General features: G+C 36.9%; 1 protein-coding gene across 2 annotated transcripts in view; it reads left to right on the top strand.

The window, feature by feature from the left end:
• The window catches only part of CNTN1 (contactin 1), a gene marked incomplete at its 3' end in the record, with an annotated part of 284,949 nt that overhangs the window by 250,825 nt on the left and 19,152 nt on the right, over positions 1-14,972 (top strand). For both annotated transcript variants that reach the window (XM_079773428.1, XM_079773427.1), the window contains 3 exons: positions 2,899-3,085; positions 5,489-5,601; positions 6,375-6,531. In XM_079773428.1, the coding sequence (XP_079629554.1) occupies positions 2,899-3,085; positions 5,489-5,601; positions 6,375-6,531 (457 nt within the window). The remainder of the gene's footprint in view (positions 1-2,898; positions 3,086-5,488; positions 5,602-6,374; positions 6,532-14,972) is intronic.

Raw genomic sequence — 14,972 nt, forward strand, 5'->3', positions numbered from 1 at the left:
CCTCTCAATTCTTGTTCTCCCCGTCTTCATTTGACCATGGAATATTTGTTTCATGAGGGCAGGCTTTTGTCTATTTTGTTCTCAGTGCCAGAACAGTGCTGGGCACATGGTAGGCACTAAATAAATATTCTCCGAGTGCTAACAGAAATACTGAAGTACGACCAAATAAAGTGTTATAACCTGGCTTTCTCAAAGCCATGATTCTGAAAGGTAACCACAAAACCCACCCACATTTTTAGTTACAAACTCACAAACTGACAGGAACATTTTTTCTTTTTCTTTTTTGGTACTGTAGGTTATGATTTGAGTCGATCTCAACGTGTCTTTAGTTAATCTTTGAAAGAGTTCAGCTGAAGTTTAGAGAGTAGAATGATAGGCGTGGACTGAGAAGACCCAGTATTCATAACTTACTAAGCTAACAACTAGACTTATAGCTATTAGAAAATAAATGGGGGAGAAAAATTCACCAGATGTTACAAGCCCTTGTAACAAACAAGTCCAAGGTTTCTTGAAAGAAGACATCAATATTTGGAGTTTGAATGCCATTTTGGACCATAGGATTTTTTTCTTCATTTATATTAGTATTCCTTCCTAAGTAATAAAAAAGTGAAAGAATATATTATTTAATATATAACCCACTCATTTAGTCAAAGTGCTAAATGTATATTTTACTTTGTTAAAAACATGCCAGATGATTATATATTGTCTTTGCCTAAGAATTGTATATTGACTGTTTTATAACTTCCAACAGGCATAGTACAAAGGACATATGAGGTTGGAAGCAATACATTGGCATCAATGAATTCAGACAATAATCAGAATATAAACTTTTTAATTGGGAAATAAACATCAATTAGGGTTCTTTCCTTTTGCATTGCCAAAATGCCCCACGGAATTTTGGATGCAATGGCAGAAATATTTTATCATTCATTTTAGTGCATAGTATTTTTTAGAAATGGTTTTTGTTATATTAATCTAGCTTAAAAGCTTCTCCTCTTAAACTGTATAGAATAGAGTGTTATCATGGAATGTAGACTTCAAAATGTGGTACACATTCATTCAACAAGCATGCATGCAAAAATGGATGCACCCCAAGGATTTCAGTTTTGTTTGCTATAAAACAGAGTGAACACTGCCATCCGGGGTTTGTTGAGAAGATGATATACGTGGATGAGCCTATGCAGTGCCTGGCGTTGTATTAGAAATGTAAATGTTCGTTTTGTTTCTTAGTCAAGCAGTGGAAGAAGCCTATGTATCACCTAGTTCAAATGTCCACTAACTGTAGGCCGTCTTCCTCCTTCTCAGATGAGTGTAGTCACTGCCTGAGCACTTCCGGCTCCAGGAAATGCATGCCTTCTCCATGAGGGCACCATCCTTAGGAAGCCCTTTTTTAAAAAAACTATATTTTATTGATTGTTATAGAGAGGAAGGGAGAGGGACAGAGAGTTAGAAACATCGATGAGAGAGAAACATCGATCAGCTGCCTCCTGCAGACTCCCTACTGGGGATGTGCCCGCAACCAAGGTATATGCCCTTGACTGGAATCGAACCTGGGACCCTTGAGTCCACAGGCTGATGCTCTATCCACTGAGCCAAACTGGTCAGGGCTAGGAAGCCTTTTCTCTGCCAACCAAGTTCTGCCTCTGGAGCCACTTGGTGCAATTCCAGTCCTTGGCCCTGGCCATCCTCTTGGTCAGATGACAGAAATGTGGAAGAGATTCTATCAAAATACTGTGATCAGAATATACTATTGTAAACAAAATAAAAAGACTGCAACGGAAACCAATAAGCAATTAGTAGCTAGCTTTTGTTCTGAAGTGTTCATTCTACACATAAACCTCACTTTGTTACCAGGTGAATTTGAGCCATCCAGTTCCATTTTATAATGGTTTCATATGTTTTATGTATATGAAAGTTCAGGATTATGTAAATGTTAGATATTATTTGTAAGTCACTTTGGTTAATTTTGAAATTAAAATGCCATTGTTTTATAGACAGGGCATTTAAAATTTTTCAAATACTTATAAATGATTTTTCCTTTTACTTATAACTTAGATATAATTATAGATTTCTGACCAAGGAAACATCTTATTTAAAGAATGAAAATTGTAATTTATAGCTTTTACTTAAACTTTAAGAGAAAAAGAAGGTTGTCATTGATACTTTGGTTGGTAAAAGTAATCATTTCTAATCCCACCATGGATAGAATTTTAAAAAATTATTTTAAAGGTAAATAACCTCTATATCTATTCAAGTTGTTAAGTGTAATATTTCTTTCATATCTGGCATCTATGCAGGTTCAAAATAAATACCATATTTTCCGGCGTATAAGACGACTGGGCGTATAAGATTTTCCTGGGTTAAAAAGTCGTCTTATACGCCGGAAAATACAGTAATATATATTCATGCTACTGAAATGAGATAGCAGGAAGTTATTTCACTGGTGTGTTCTAGGCCACATAATAATTATTTTTGTCAAAAATGGTTGTGTTACTGACAAACTGCTTTATCAATGGCTCATAACAAATTTGAAGTCATGTGAACAGAAATAAAGGAGGAAATAGATGATAAAAATTATTGTGGCAAATACCTCCACAGAAAGGTTTTACATTTTGAAGGTAAATCTTATGCAGATATTTTTGTGGTTTTTGTTTTGTTTTTGTCATTGTAGGACCATTTAAAGCAATTACATGAGCCTTTGATTTATCTTTGACAACTTTAATCATCTGCATTGTAAGCCTTGCTATGGTCTAAGACAGATAGAAATGTAAATAGCACTAAGAAATACTTGAGAATATAATAATCAGCATCAATAGTGACAGAGTCAGCTGAAAAGAGCTTCTCACAATTTAAGTGTCTGCATCATGACAAACTGTTACTCAACTTGAATGCTTGCAGATTCGGTACTGGTCGGCTCACGACAAAGAAGCGGCTGCACACCGAGTTCAAGTCAGCAGCCAGGAGTACTCGGCCCGGCTGGAGAACCTGCTGCCGGACACCCAGTACTCTGTGGACGTCAGGGCGTGCAATAGTGCCGGGTGTGGACCCCCCAGTGAGATGATTGAGACTTTCACCAAGAAAGCGCGTGAGTCTGAACATTTGCATTTTAGACTTGTCAAAAACTAGCCATCGGTTCCGTCACCATGAAGGTACATTTCTGAGAAATTTATTACCTAGCAGTCTTTGCACATTTGATTTTCCTTTTTTTTTTCTCATTAAAATCACACAAAAACTTTAAAGAAACATTGATAGTTAATGTCAATGATGAAAAAATAGGGGGAATGCCTTTATACATTCATGTTCCATTTTAGAAATAAAATTATAGATCCTACCTTTGAAACAACTCCCCTCAGCATTTCCCATCATTAGATAACTAATTTTTATTCATTCTGTTATTATTTTAAACTTCATAGAAATACATCGACAGCATGAAACAAATCAAATTCTGCTTTTTTTCTTCTTGCGTTAACTTACAAACTTTCATCATTGCAGAGTGCAAATGCTGTAGCACTACATTTACTCCCTTATCACCACATGCTCTCATTGTTCATACAACAAGATCGCGTACCCTGTTCAGATGATCTGGTCATTATCTCTCTGGCTTTACCTTGATATCTCTTTCTTGAACCAAGTTGAATATATCAAATAGGAGAATTTATATTCAGGGAGTTTTGCAATTAATTGAAGATATAATTAGCATTATAGTTTTAAAAACTTATGAAGTTTCCTTGGAAAAAAAAGAAACTTCTAAAATAACATGGTGGTAAGAGCCAGACTTTGGTATCACACATGGGTTTTGGATCTGTTTCTGCCACTCAAAGAAATGTGTAATGATAAGACAAATTCCTTCACATCTTTAAACCTCAGTTTTCAAATTTGTGAAAGGAACATTTACTTCTTTGTTCTTTTTTCCATTTATTTATTCACCAAAAGTATGCTAAGTGCCCAGCACTGTTCTAGGTGTTGAGGATACAGAAGACATCAAACTAGTCTTATAGTCTTTTCTCATGGGATTGCCAACTGTTGGAAGGAGAGAGAAAAATAAAACTAAATCTCTGGCAAATAAATGTGGTAATATCAGATGATAGGACAATAAAGTGGATTAAATAGATGATAAAACCGATTTGGGCAAGAACCAAATTCCAATTGGGTAGTCAGGAGTGGCCTCTTTGAGAGATGCCATTGGTGCTTGGATAGGAGTAATAATAAGGACCCACTATGTGAGTACTGGGGCTGCGGGAGGTGAGAGATTGTTTCAGGCAGAGAAAATAATGAGAACAAAGCCTTTAGGCAGAAAGGGTTTGATATGTTTTAAGTCTAGAAAGGCCAATGGGGACAGGATATAAGTTCTGAGGTGAGAAGGGGAAGTACGTTGGCATCAAAATATGAATGGCCTTGTAGATCATAGTAAGGAATTTGAGTTATTCTTAATTATAAGAAGCCATTGGAAGAGTTTAAAGCAGAGAGTAATACCCTATTAACATTTTTTGGAAGAAATCATTCTGGGTTCTAGATGGACAGTGGGTAGTGATGGATAAGCGTGTAAGCAGAATAGCCAATCAGGAAGTTACTTTAATAGTCGAGGAAAGAAATGGTGGTGGGCAGAACTAAGTAATAATGGAGAGAAATGGAACACTTTCTGCAGGCAGCATTGACAACTTGCTGCTTGTTTGGATGTTGACAATGAATGAAATGAAAAACTGAATAACTAGATTTTTGTTTGAGAAACTGGAAGTTTGATTGTGAAAGACTTCTAGAGAAGCACATCTGGGGGTACAGTATAGATATCCCATCTTGATTTTATTACATTTGAGAAGACTTTGAAACATTAAAGTAGAGATCTGCAGTTGCACATATATGTTTAGAGCTTATGAGAAAGATTAGAGCTAGAATTGTGAATACATAGAGCTATGGTCCCAGATGTAAGATTTAGGGAACATTCATAGAGGAGAGAAGGGTGCTCAGGATCAGGTCCTACGTCATTCCAACGTGTAAAAATTGAGCAGAGAATATGGAGGCAGCAAAGCATGGTGACGAGAAAGAGCAGCCAGAGAGGTAGGAGGCAGAAATAGACATTAAAGGATCATGAACTTAAGAAAAAAAATTAGATTCAAGACAAAATCAGAAGGTCAATTCTGTGAAATGCTTCAAAAATTTTAAATAAAAAAATAATTTTAAAAAGTGCCATTAAAATTGGCCCAGTGGTCATAATTAATGACCTTGAGAGCAGCAGTTTCATAAGATTGGTTTAAAAAGAAACACAAGTGAAGGATAATGAGAGGATGACAAAAGTTATATTATCTACCTCACAGGACCATGGGTTATAAAGTACTTAGCATAGTGCCTGGCATATAGGAAGCAATCATCAAAATTAGCTGTTGCTGTTGTCACATTATTAGCATCAGCGTTATAATTCCTGACACAATGCAGCTTGCAGAACTGAAGCTGGAAATGGTGATGGTCAGTTGCATATTATTACTTTTCACAGCTCCAAGCCAGCCACCAAGGATCATCAGTTCCATAAGGTCTGGTTCACGCTACATAATCACCTGGGATCATGTGGTCGCACTATCAAATGAATCTACAGTGACAGGATATAAGGTACATAAAAGGTTATTGGAGTATTCCCTCACAAAAGCTTCATTCTTACAAAGAGGACTGGTGTTTGGACTTTTTGCTGTTTCTGCAAAACCCATTCAATTTTCTCATTCTAGCTGTGTAACAGAATCAGATGACACAGTGCTGTGATAAATTTTGAAATGAGAAAAGGTCTTCAGTGCAGTCTAAGAAAATGATGCATCAAGTGAGCAAGATAAAATAACTGCTTTAATGTATAGAGTTGTTAGAATAATCATGCCTGAAGAACAGAGACAGAAAGAATCCACTTTTGTTCGACAATGATTAAGATAGAGTTTCCCAGCACACAGAAAACTCTGATGTATTGAGTTGCCATCTATAAATGAACAAAAAGAGAAAAATATTATTTCTATATATTCTCTATATCACACCCTATCACATTTTTCATTGTATACTAACTGTTAGAAATTATGTGAAAAACATTTTAAATTGTGAAGCAATTCTTTAGACTACTTCAATATACTGAAAGAGCCCTCTTTTTGTACTACTTTAAAAAAATACATTCTTCGCTGTCTTTATTTTAGGTCATCTAAAAAAATTCACATTCTCTTGGGTAACCCTAAAATGTAGGTGAAATTGATGTATGTGAATGCAAAATAACATTAATTTTCCATAAATTATTACATATAGCTACCTCAGGACTAATTTTATTAATAAAAGTGGAAGAATATTCTGGTTGGGACATTCACTCATTGCTACCACTTTATTAATTTTACATATTTTGGGGACTTCTAAAGGTACTCTATAGACCTGATGGCCAGCATGATGGCAAACTGTATTCAACTCATAAACACTCCATAGAAGTTCCAATCCCCAGGGATGGAGAGTATGTTGTGGAAGTGCGTGCACACAGTGATGGAGGAGATGGAGTGGTGTCTCAAGTCAAAATTTCAGGTAAGCCAGTCATTTAAGACCTATTTCAGTTGGGTACTTGTAAGTTTCTAGAATACATGGATTCCCAAGAGTAAAGGTAGGACTGATATTCACACCAATATGAGTGATTTGAAATGTCAAGGTTGCCCTGAAGCTTGACATTTCTTTCCTTATGAGTCACAAAAGTAAATTTGCAACATACCACATACTTGTTGATTATTATCTGGGTGTCAAAGCATAATTAAAATACTATAATGTATGAAAATGAGACATAGTACTAGAGCAATAGATAATAATGTCCAAACTTCTCTTATATCAAAAGGAAATTCACTGGACTATTGTTAATATTCTTCTAACCTCCTTTTTCTTGTCTTACCCATATTAATATAGTAGTAAAGTAAAAAGACAGTAAATGATTATTCCTTTATCATCTCCCTGTCTGCATATCTATTCTTTCTCTGAAAAATATTTTTCTCACAGCACTAGTTAATTCAAAATGCATATTTGAGTCAGTGATTTCTTCCCTTTTTAGGATTTGTAGAACTCTATTATTTGTTTAAATTTTGATACTTTTTCTCACCCTGGATGGATAATGTAGCTTAATTATACAGAATAAAAATTGATGTTAATTTGAAAATTTTATGAGAAACTGAAATACAAGAATAATTGACTTCAAAAAAGTTGGGGATTTATACCTAAATAATGAATATTTATGTATTAAACTAATAAAATATCCTTTAATACAATGCCATAGTTTTTAGTCTGACCATAATTGCATAAAGAAACTGTAGAATTAACATTAGGAAATATTATATATTTCGTGAATGGTACCTATCTAAAATTTTTAATAATTTGTATTTATTTGTAAATTGTTTAAATTATCTTATAGTGAGAAAAGCATGGAAATACAAATGGAAATTTTAGATTTTCTTGTAAATTTAAAAAATTTACATTTTAACGTTTTTTAGTTTAGATATGTCATTTTATAAAATTTGGAAATTACAAAAATACATTGCTAGGTTAATGTTCATATGAGTTATGCTGTCCATTCATTCATTCAACAAATATTCATCAATTGCCCACAATGCATAGGCACAGTTTACATACATAAAATGTGCTACCACTTATATATTTACACATTCCTTCGAGTCCAGATTATAATCATCCCCACTGGCCCAACTGAAATTCTAAAATTTTTCTGGGTTGCTTATTTTATCTTCCTTTAGTCCATTCTCTGTGCAGCAGCTGAAGGGAGTCAAATCATATCACTCTCCTCTTAGAAAGAAATGCTATAGAATAAAATCTAAATATCTTACTGTGGCCTTGTGTGCCCTATATAATCTGGCCCCACCAAACTCTCTCACCTCAAGTAAATAATTTCTCCCCTGCTCCATTAACCTTCTTTCTCTGCTTGAGCATACCCACGTTATTCCTTCCTCGAAGCATCTGTGCTTGTTCTTTCTGCTGTCTGGAATTCTCCGGATTTTGGCATGGCAGGCTCATTCTTGTCATTTTTGTCTGTGCTCAGATGTCACCTCCTCAGAGAAGAATTATATGGCCTTCAATCTAAGATCACCCCCTACTCTAATTTTTTGTCATATTGCATCACTGTTTTATGTTCTTCATAACATTTATAACGATTTAAAGTTCTCTTATTCATGTGTACTTATATTGTTGACGGTCTTGAATGAAGAAATTGTTACTTGAATGTAAGCTCCATGGGAACAAGCTCTTTTTTATTTTGTTTAGTCTTTGAATCCCCAGCACCTAGGGTACATATCTAGCACAGAACAGGGTTTTAACAAATAATGTTTGAGTAAACTTATGATTTTTTATAGGGTAGAATTTAGTTTAAAATAACTTGGGGAACTTAAACTATTTTTTTAGATATCTAGAATGTAGATGCACTTCCCATTAGGCTCATGATTTGTATTGTGCCATGGGCTAATCCACAAGTTTGGTTCTTACAGAGAGTAAGACGTAATGTGAGAGATATTACAGAAAATTTATTGGACATGGTAATCTTTAACCCTACTTCTCTCTGACCAGAGCACTGTTATCTGCTGTCTTAATAAATTATTCCCTAGGAGATGTTTATAGCTCACATCAAGGCATATGTAACACTGCAAATGTTTCATCATTAGCATACTATCTCTAATAAGTTCTATATTTCCTGTTAATAATCTTTTGTTTCTATACATCATTGTGAGCCTAATTAAGAAAAATGTGAAGATAGCCACAGTATTTTGATTATAAATTTTAATACGCTAATTTGACTTATTACAAATTCACTACAAATTTTGAAATACAGATTGGTGAGTATTCTTTGTCATAAATATCCACAGAGAAACATCTATTTCAGTATTTATGTTTGAATGTGCACATTTTGAACCTTTATATTCCTTTTTAGTCTTAAACAAAGTACAGATATTTTAGTCAAATTAAGGGAGACTTTTAAGGACATTTTAGCATCTGGACTTGAGCAAGAAGTAGTCAACAGAAACCTTCAATGTAGAAAAAAAACATGAAAATATATTTGTACTTGAAAATCACTTTGGTGATTGTGGAAAGTATATATGTAGGGGAGTAAGATGTAAGGAGATGAATTACAAGGTTATTATCATAGAATGATTAAAGATGATGACGGTCTGGCCTGGAAAGCGGGCAGTGGCAAAGTCTCGTGTGGGTTCTACAAAAGCAAGACATCTTACCATTTGATTTAAAGTTCCCATATATTCATTTTGTTGACTTTATGTCTTCTAATAAATCTGTAATTTATCCTGATGTTACCACAGATGATGGAGTCTAAACATTTAGCCTACTATTTTTGGTAACTCCAAGCTATTAAGTTAAACTATATAACCAAAGCCACTGACTTAAACACTGATGAAAAACATATTTTGTGTTTCCCCTTTGTCCTCTTCGGCCCAGCAGCAGAAGTGGAAGGGCTAGGAAACCAGTTTTTTAGGTGGAACCGATAAATGTTTAATTCCATTACTCACATGCTCCTCTCTCCAGCGCCGAAGTAGAACAATATAAAGAAAACAAGAAGGTAGTTGAAATTGTTTATTTTTAATTACTATGTTATTAGAGTAAAATGCAATATTAACATAACTAATATTGCAAATATCTCCTCTGTAAGAATTTTCAAAAACCAAAATTGTTTTTGAGTTTATAATATTGTACAACAGCCGAAATAGATGATAGATAGATAGATAGATAGATAGATAGATAGATAAATAAATTAATTAATATACATTGTAGTCTTAGGTAGGAACTAACCATACCACAAAAGTGGAGTATATATCGGGCATAAGTAGAACTTCTCCTGCAAAAATGATTAACATGAAATTCACTGCAGTGTTGCCTTGTGACTGGGCAGTGGGGAGAGGACAACCGGGAAGAAGCTTATAGGGTGGTAACAATGTTCTTTCTTTGCCTGGCTGGTGAATATACAGGTAGGCTGTTGTTCTTGTTATTTTTAATTATATTTTTAAATATGCTAACTTGCATGATTTATTTCAAACTTGTAAAAGTTAAAATGGGGATTTAAAAAGTGAAGGACTAAAGGAAGGTATTGAATTTGGCATTGGAAAGGTCTATATTAGTTTGCTAGGGCTGCCATAACAAAGTACCGCAAACTGGATGGTTTAAATAACTGAAATTTATTTTTTCACAATTCTGGATGCTGGAAGTCTGAGATCAAGTTGTCGGCAGGTTTCACTTCTTCTGTGGCCTCTCTCTTTGGCTTGTAGCTGGCTATCTTCTCTACGTGTCTTCATGTGGTCTTTCCTTTGTGTATATCTATGGCCTAATTGCCCCTTCCTATAAGAACACCAGTCATGTTGGATTAGAGCCCACCCTAATGATCTCATTTTAACTAAAGACTCTCTCTCTAAATCTAGTCACTCTAATATATTGGGCATTAGGGTTTCAACACATGAATTTTTGAGGGGACAAAATTCAGCTCAGAACTCCTTGGTAATTTAAAGAGAAAAATGTCTATAAAATAGTGGAGTTAAAAGTCTTATTTCTTTAAGCAAACCTCATGGAGCTTACATTCTAAAGGAAGGAGGCAAAATCAGTTAATCATTTTTGTAATGATGTAATAATGTAATATTTTGTCTGGTAGGGACAATATCTGAGGGTAACTGAAGAAAGTGAAGCAGTAAAGCAGAGGAAGGTGTGTAAGGAGTGATGGAAAAGGACTAGGTAGGGCCCATGCTTTCAATAAGAGCAGCAGCAAAAGTCTGCTCTGATGAGATAACAGTGGGAAAGAGAATTCAATGAAGTGAAGGAATGGCCCATGTAGTTTATCTTAACAAAGAGTTATTCCTACTAGAACAAATACCAGGTGCATGCTTAGATGTTCAAGAAACAGCTGGGTGACCAGTGTGACTGGGGCTGAGTAAGTGATGGGGAGAGTGGACACACTAAGGCTGGAGAGGTAGATGGGACCTGAATCTTAACAAGGTTTTTATAGGTCCTGGTTAAGGACTTAGGAGTTTTCTTTAAATGGGATGAGAAGCCATCCATCAAAACAGCTTAATGTAGGAAGTGACATGATCAGGTTTATATTTTATAAGTGTTACTAGAGGCCCGGTGCACAAAATTCGTATATGGGGAGGGGTTTGTGTGTCCCTCAGCCCAGCCTGCACCCTCTCCAATCTGGGACCCCTCGAGGGATCAGGCCTAAACGGGCAGTTGGATATCCCTCTCACAATCCAGGCCTGCTGGCTCCCAACCGCTCGCCTACCTGCCTGCCTGATTGCCCCTAACCACTTCTGCCTGCCAGCCTGATTGCCCCTAACCACTCCCATGCCAGCCTGTTTGCCCCTAACTGCCCTCCCCTGCCAGCCTGTTCACCCCTAACCACTCCCATGCCAGTCTGATCGACACCTAACTGCTCCCCTACAGGCCTGATTGCCCCTAACTGCCCTCCCCTGCTGGCCCGGTAAGCCCTAACTGCCCTGGTCACCCCCAACTGCCCTCCCTTGCAGGCCTGGTCCCCCCCAACTGCCTGCCCCTGCTGGCCTGGTTCCCCACAACTGTCCTCCCCTGCAGGCCTGGGAACCTCCCCTCCCTCAACTGTTCTCCCCAGCAGGCACAGTCGCCCCCAAACTGCCCTCCCTTGCAGGCCTGGTCCCTCCCAACTGCCCTCCCCTGATGACCTGATTGCCCACAACTGCCCTCCCCTGCCGGCTATCTTGTGGCCGCCATCTTGTGTCCACATGGGAGCAGCCATCTTTTACCACATGGGGGCAGCCATCTTGTGTGTTGAAATGATGGTCAATTTGCATATTACTCTTTTATTAGATAGGATTCTAGTTTTTCTTTGAAAGAAAGTAGGAATCTCATGAATGGTGGGGAAAATCTCTGTGAACCTCTGGAAACAGGGAGGGTAGTTCGAACAAAAAAGGTGATAGTCAAGTAAAAGATGAAGTCAGCTTTGACTATTGTGGTCACAGTAGAAGAAATAGGAATTAGTTATAGTCAGAATTTATTTGGAAGATGACCCAATAATGTTTTCTGATGATTTCATAAGGGATGTGAAAAAGTATTTGGCATAACTTGAAGAATTTAGATTGTCCAACAGAATCATTTATTAAAATGGCCAACAGAATTATCTACTTTAACAGAATCATCTACTGAAAATAGATTATTGGAAAAGAAAAATTAGGAGTTCAAATTTTGGCATGCTAGTTCATGCTATATCTATCTAAGTGAAGCCAGGTGGAGATAGATTTTAAAAAATCATCTAGCAAAACTGAGAAACCAGCTGAGGTCAGATAAAAAATTTGTCAGAGAACCAGTTGGCATAATTATATAGCTATCTGCAACACATACCAGCCTGAGTACAGAAATGGAGATAGCAGATGGTTGTTAGTGTTGCCCAAAGTTGGCAAATTACATCATTAATAGAGTAGGAAATAAGGATTCATTACTTCTAGTTAAAGAATAATTTAAATCGATGAACATTGTGTATGTATTAGAATATTTTCAGCTGTCAGTAACAAACTCTCAATTCAGAATTGCCTGAGAGATAGGTGGCCTTAGACCTTAGTAAAATCAGTGTCTCAAAAATATAATCAAGGACCAGTTTCCCCCTCTTTCTTTACTTGGGAAGGCTCATAATCAGCTTCATTCTCAGATTTGTCATTTTTGTGGTTGCAAGATGGCTGCAGCAATGCTAGTAATTATTGCATGCAGACCCAATACTGTCCAAGGAAGAAGTTCTATTTTAAAACTTCCCAGAAGGCTCTCAGGAAATCTTTCCCATATTGTCCAGAATTGGGTCACAAGTCTATCCCTGAACTACTAAAATGGCATTTCTATGGTTATTCACGGTGATCAAGATTTACTGCTGAGCTGGGGGTGAGATAGCCTTCCTTGATAAGTGAACATCTGAACAAAAAAATGGAAAGTGCTCTCTCTCTCTTTGCCTTCTGGCACCCCCATAATGTAAATGTTGGTACACTTAACGTTGTGCAGGAGCTCCTTATACTATCTTCATATATTTTTATTATTTTTTCTTTTTGTTCTTCTGATTGGGTGTTTTTTGCTTCCTCATATTCCAAATCATTGATTTGATTCCAGGAATCATCTACACTACTGTTGGATCCCTGTAAATTTTTCTTTATTTCAGTTAGTATATGCTTAATTTCTGACTGGTCCTTTTTCATGTCTTTAAAATTCTCACTAAGATCCTTGAAAGTCTCACTAAGTCCTTTGAAGCTCTCATTAAAATCCTTGGTCAACTGTATAACCATTTTTTCAACTCTCTATCTAGTAGTTTGTTTTCTTTCATTCCATTTAGGTTCCCCCTCCCCCCCCCCCCCCCCCCGGAGATTTCTTCTGTTCTTTCATTTGTGTCACGTTTCTTTGTCTCTGCATTTTGGATGCTTCCCTGTGTTTGTTTCTGTGTATTAGGTAAAGCTGCTATGTTTCCTGGAATTGGTCAAGTGGCCTTGTGTAGTAGGTGTCCTGTAGGGCCCAGGGGCTCAACCTCCCCAGTCACCTGAGCTGGGAACTCTAGCTGCGCCTTGTGTGGGCTGTGTGCACAGTCTTGTTGTAGTTGAGCCTTGATTGCTGTTGGTGTCACTTCAAGTGTGCCAACACTCACATTATGGGGGTACCAGAAGGAGAAGAGAGAGAGCAAGATATTGAAAACCTATTTGAATAAATAATGATAGAAGACTTCCCCTACCTGGTGAAAGAAATATACTTACAAGTCCAGGAACCACAGATAGTCTCAAACAAGAGGAACCCAAAGAGGTCCACACCAAGACACATCATAATTAAAATGCCAAAGGTTAAAGACAAAGAGAAAATATTAAAAGCAGCAAGAGAAACGCAGTTAGTTACCTACAAGGGCATGCCCATAAGACTGTCAGCTGATTTTTCAACAGAAACTTTGTAGACCATAAGGGACTAGCAAGAAATATTCAAAAAATGAATAGCAAAGATCTACAACCAAGAGTACTCTACCCAGAAAAGTTCTCATTTAGAATTGAAGGTCAGATAAAAGAGCTTCTCAGGCAAAAAAAAAAAAAAAAAGCTAAAGGAGTTCATCACCACCAAACCATTATTACATGAAATGTTGAAGGATATTCTTTAAGAAGAAGAGGAGGAGGAGGAGAAGGAGGAGGAGAAGGAGGAAGAAGAAGAAGAAGAAGAAGAAGAAGAAGAAGAAGAAGAAGAAGAAGAAGAAGAAGATTAAAAATATGCACAGTAAAATGACAATGAATACATATCAATCAACAATTAATTCTAAAAATCAAAATAAATGAATAAAATAAACTGATGAATAAAATAGAACCAGAGGCATGGAAACATGGAACAGATTGACTAATCTCAGAGGGAAGTGGGGAGGGGAGGAGGAAAGAGATTAACCAAAGATCTTATATGCATATATGCATTACCTATGGACACAGACAATAGGGTAGTGAAGGCCTGGGGCATGACTGGAACAAGGTAGAGGGGGAGGATGAGGGGAAAGGTGGACATCTTAATGCTCTCAACAATAAATATTTTTTAATGGAAAGTTATTAGCAAGGAAGCAGATATAAAAAGATTTCTTCTTAATATTCAAAGTTAAATGATGCAGTAAATAAGGATGAATGCATGGAAGGAAATTTGAAAAAACAAGGTAAAAAAGCAGCTTCATAAGAATCCTATCTATTAAAAGAGTAATATGCAGATTTACCATCATTCCAACACACAAGATGGCTGCCCCCATGTGGTCAAAGATCCTGTCCCCATGTGGACACAAGATGGCCACAACAAGATGACCAGCATGGGAGGGCAGTTGGGAGGGACCAGGCCTGCAAGGGAGGGCAATTGGGGGTGATCAAGCCTGCAGGGAAGGGCAGTTAGGGGTGACCAGGCCAGCAGAGGAGGGAAGTTGGGGGCAACCAGGCCTGCAGGGAAGGGCAGTTGGGAGGGACCCAGGCCTGCAGGGG

The sequence above is a fragment of the Cnephaeus nilssonii genome (assembly GCF_951640355.1).
Source record: "Cnephaeus nilssonii genome assembly, chromosome: 6".
Taxonomy (NCBI): Eukaryota; Metazoa; Chordata; class Mammalia; order Chiroptera; family Vespertilionidae; genus Cnephaeus; species Cnephaeus nilssonii.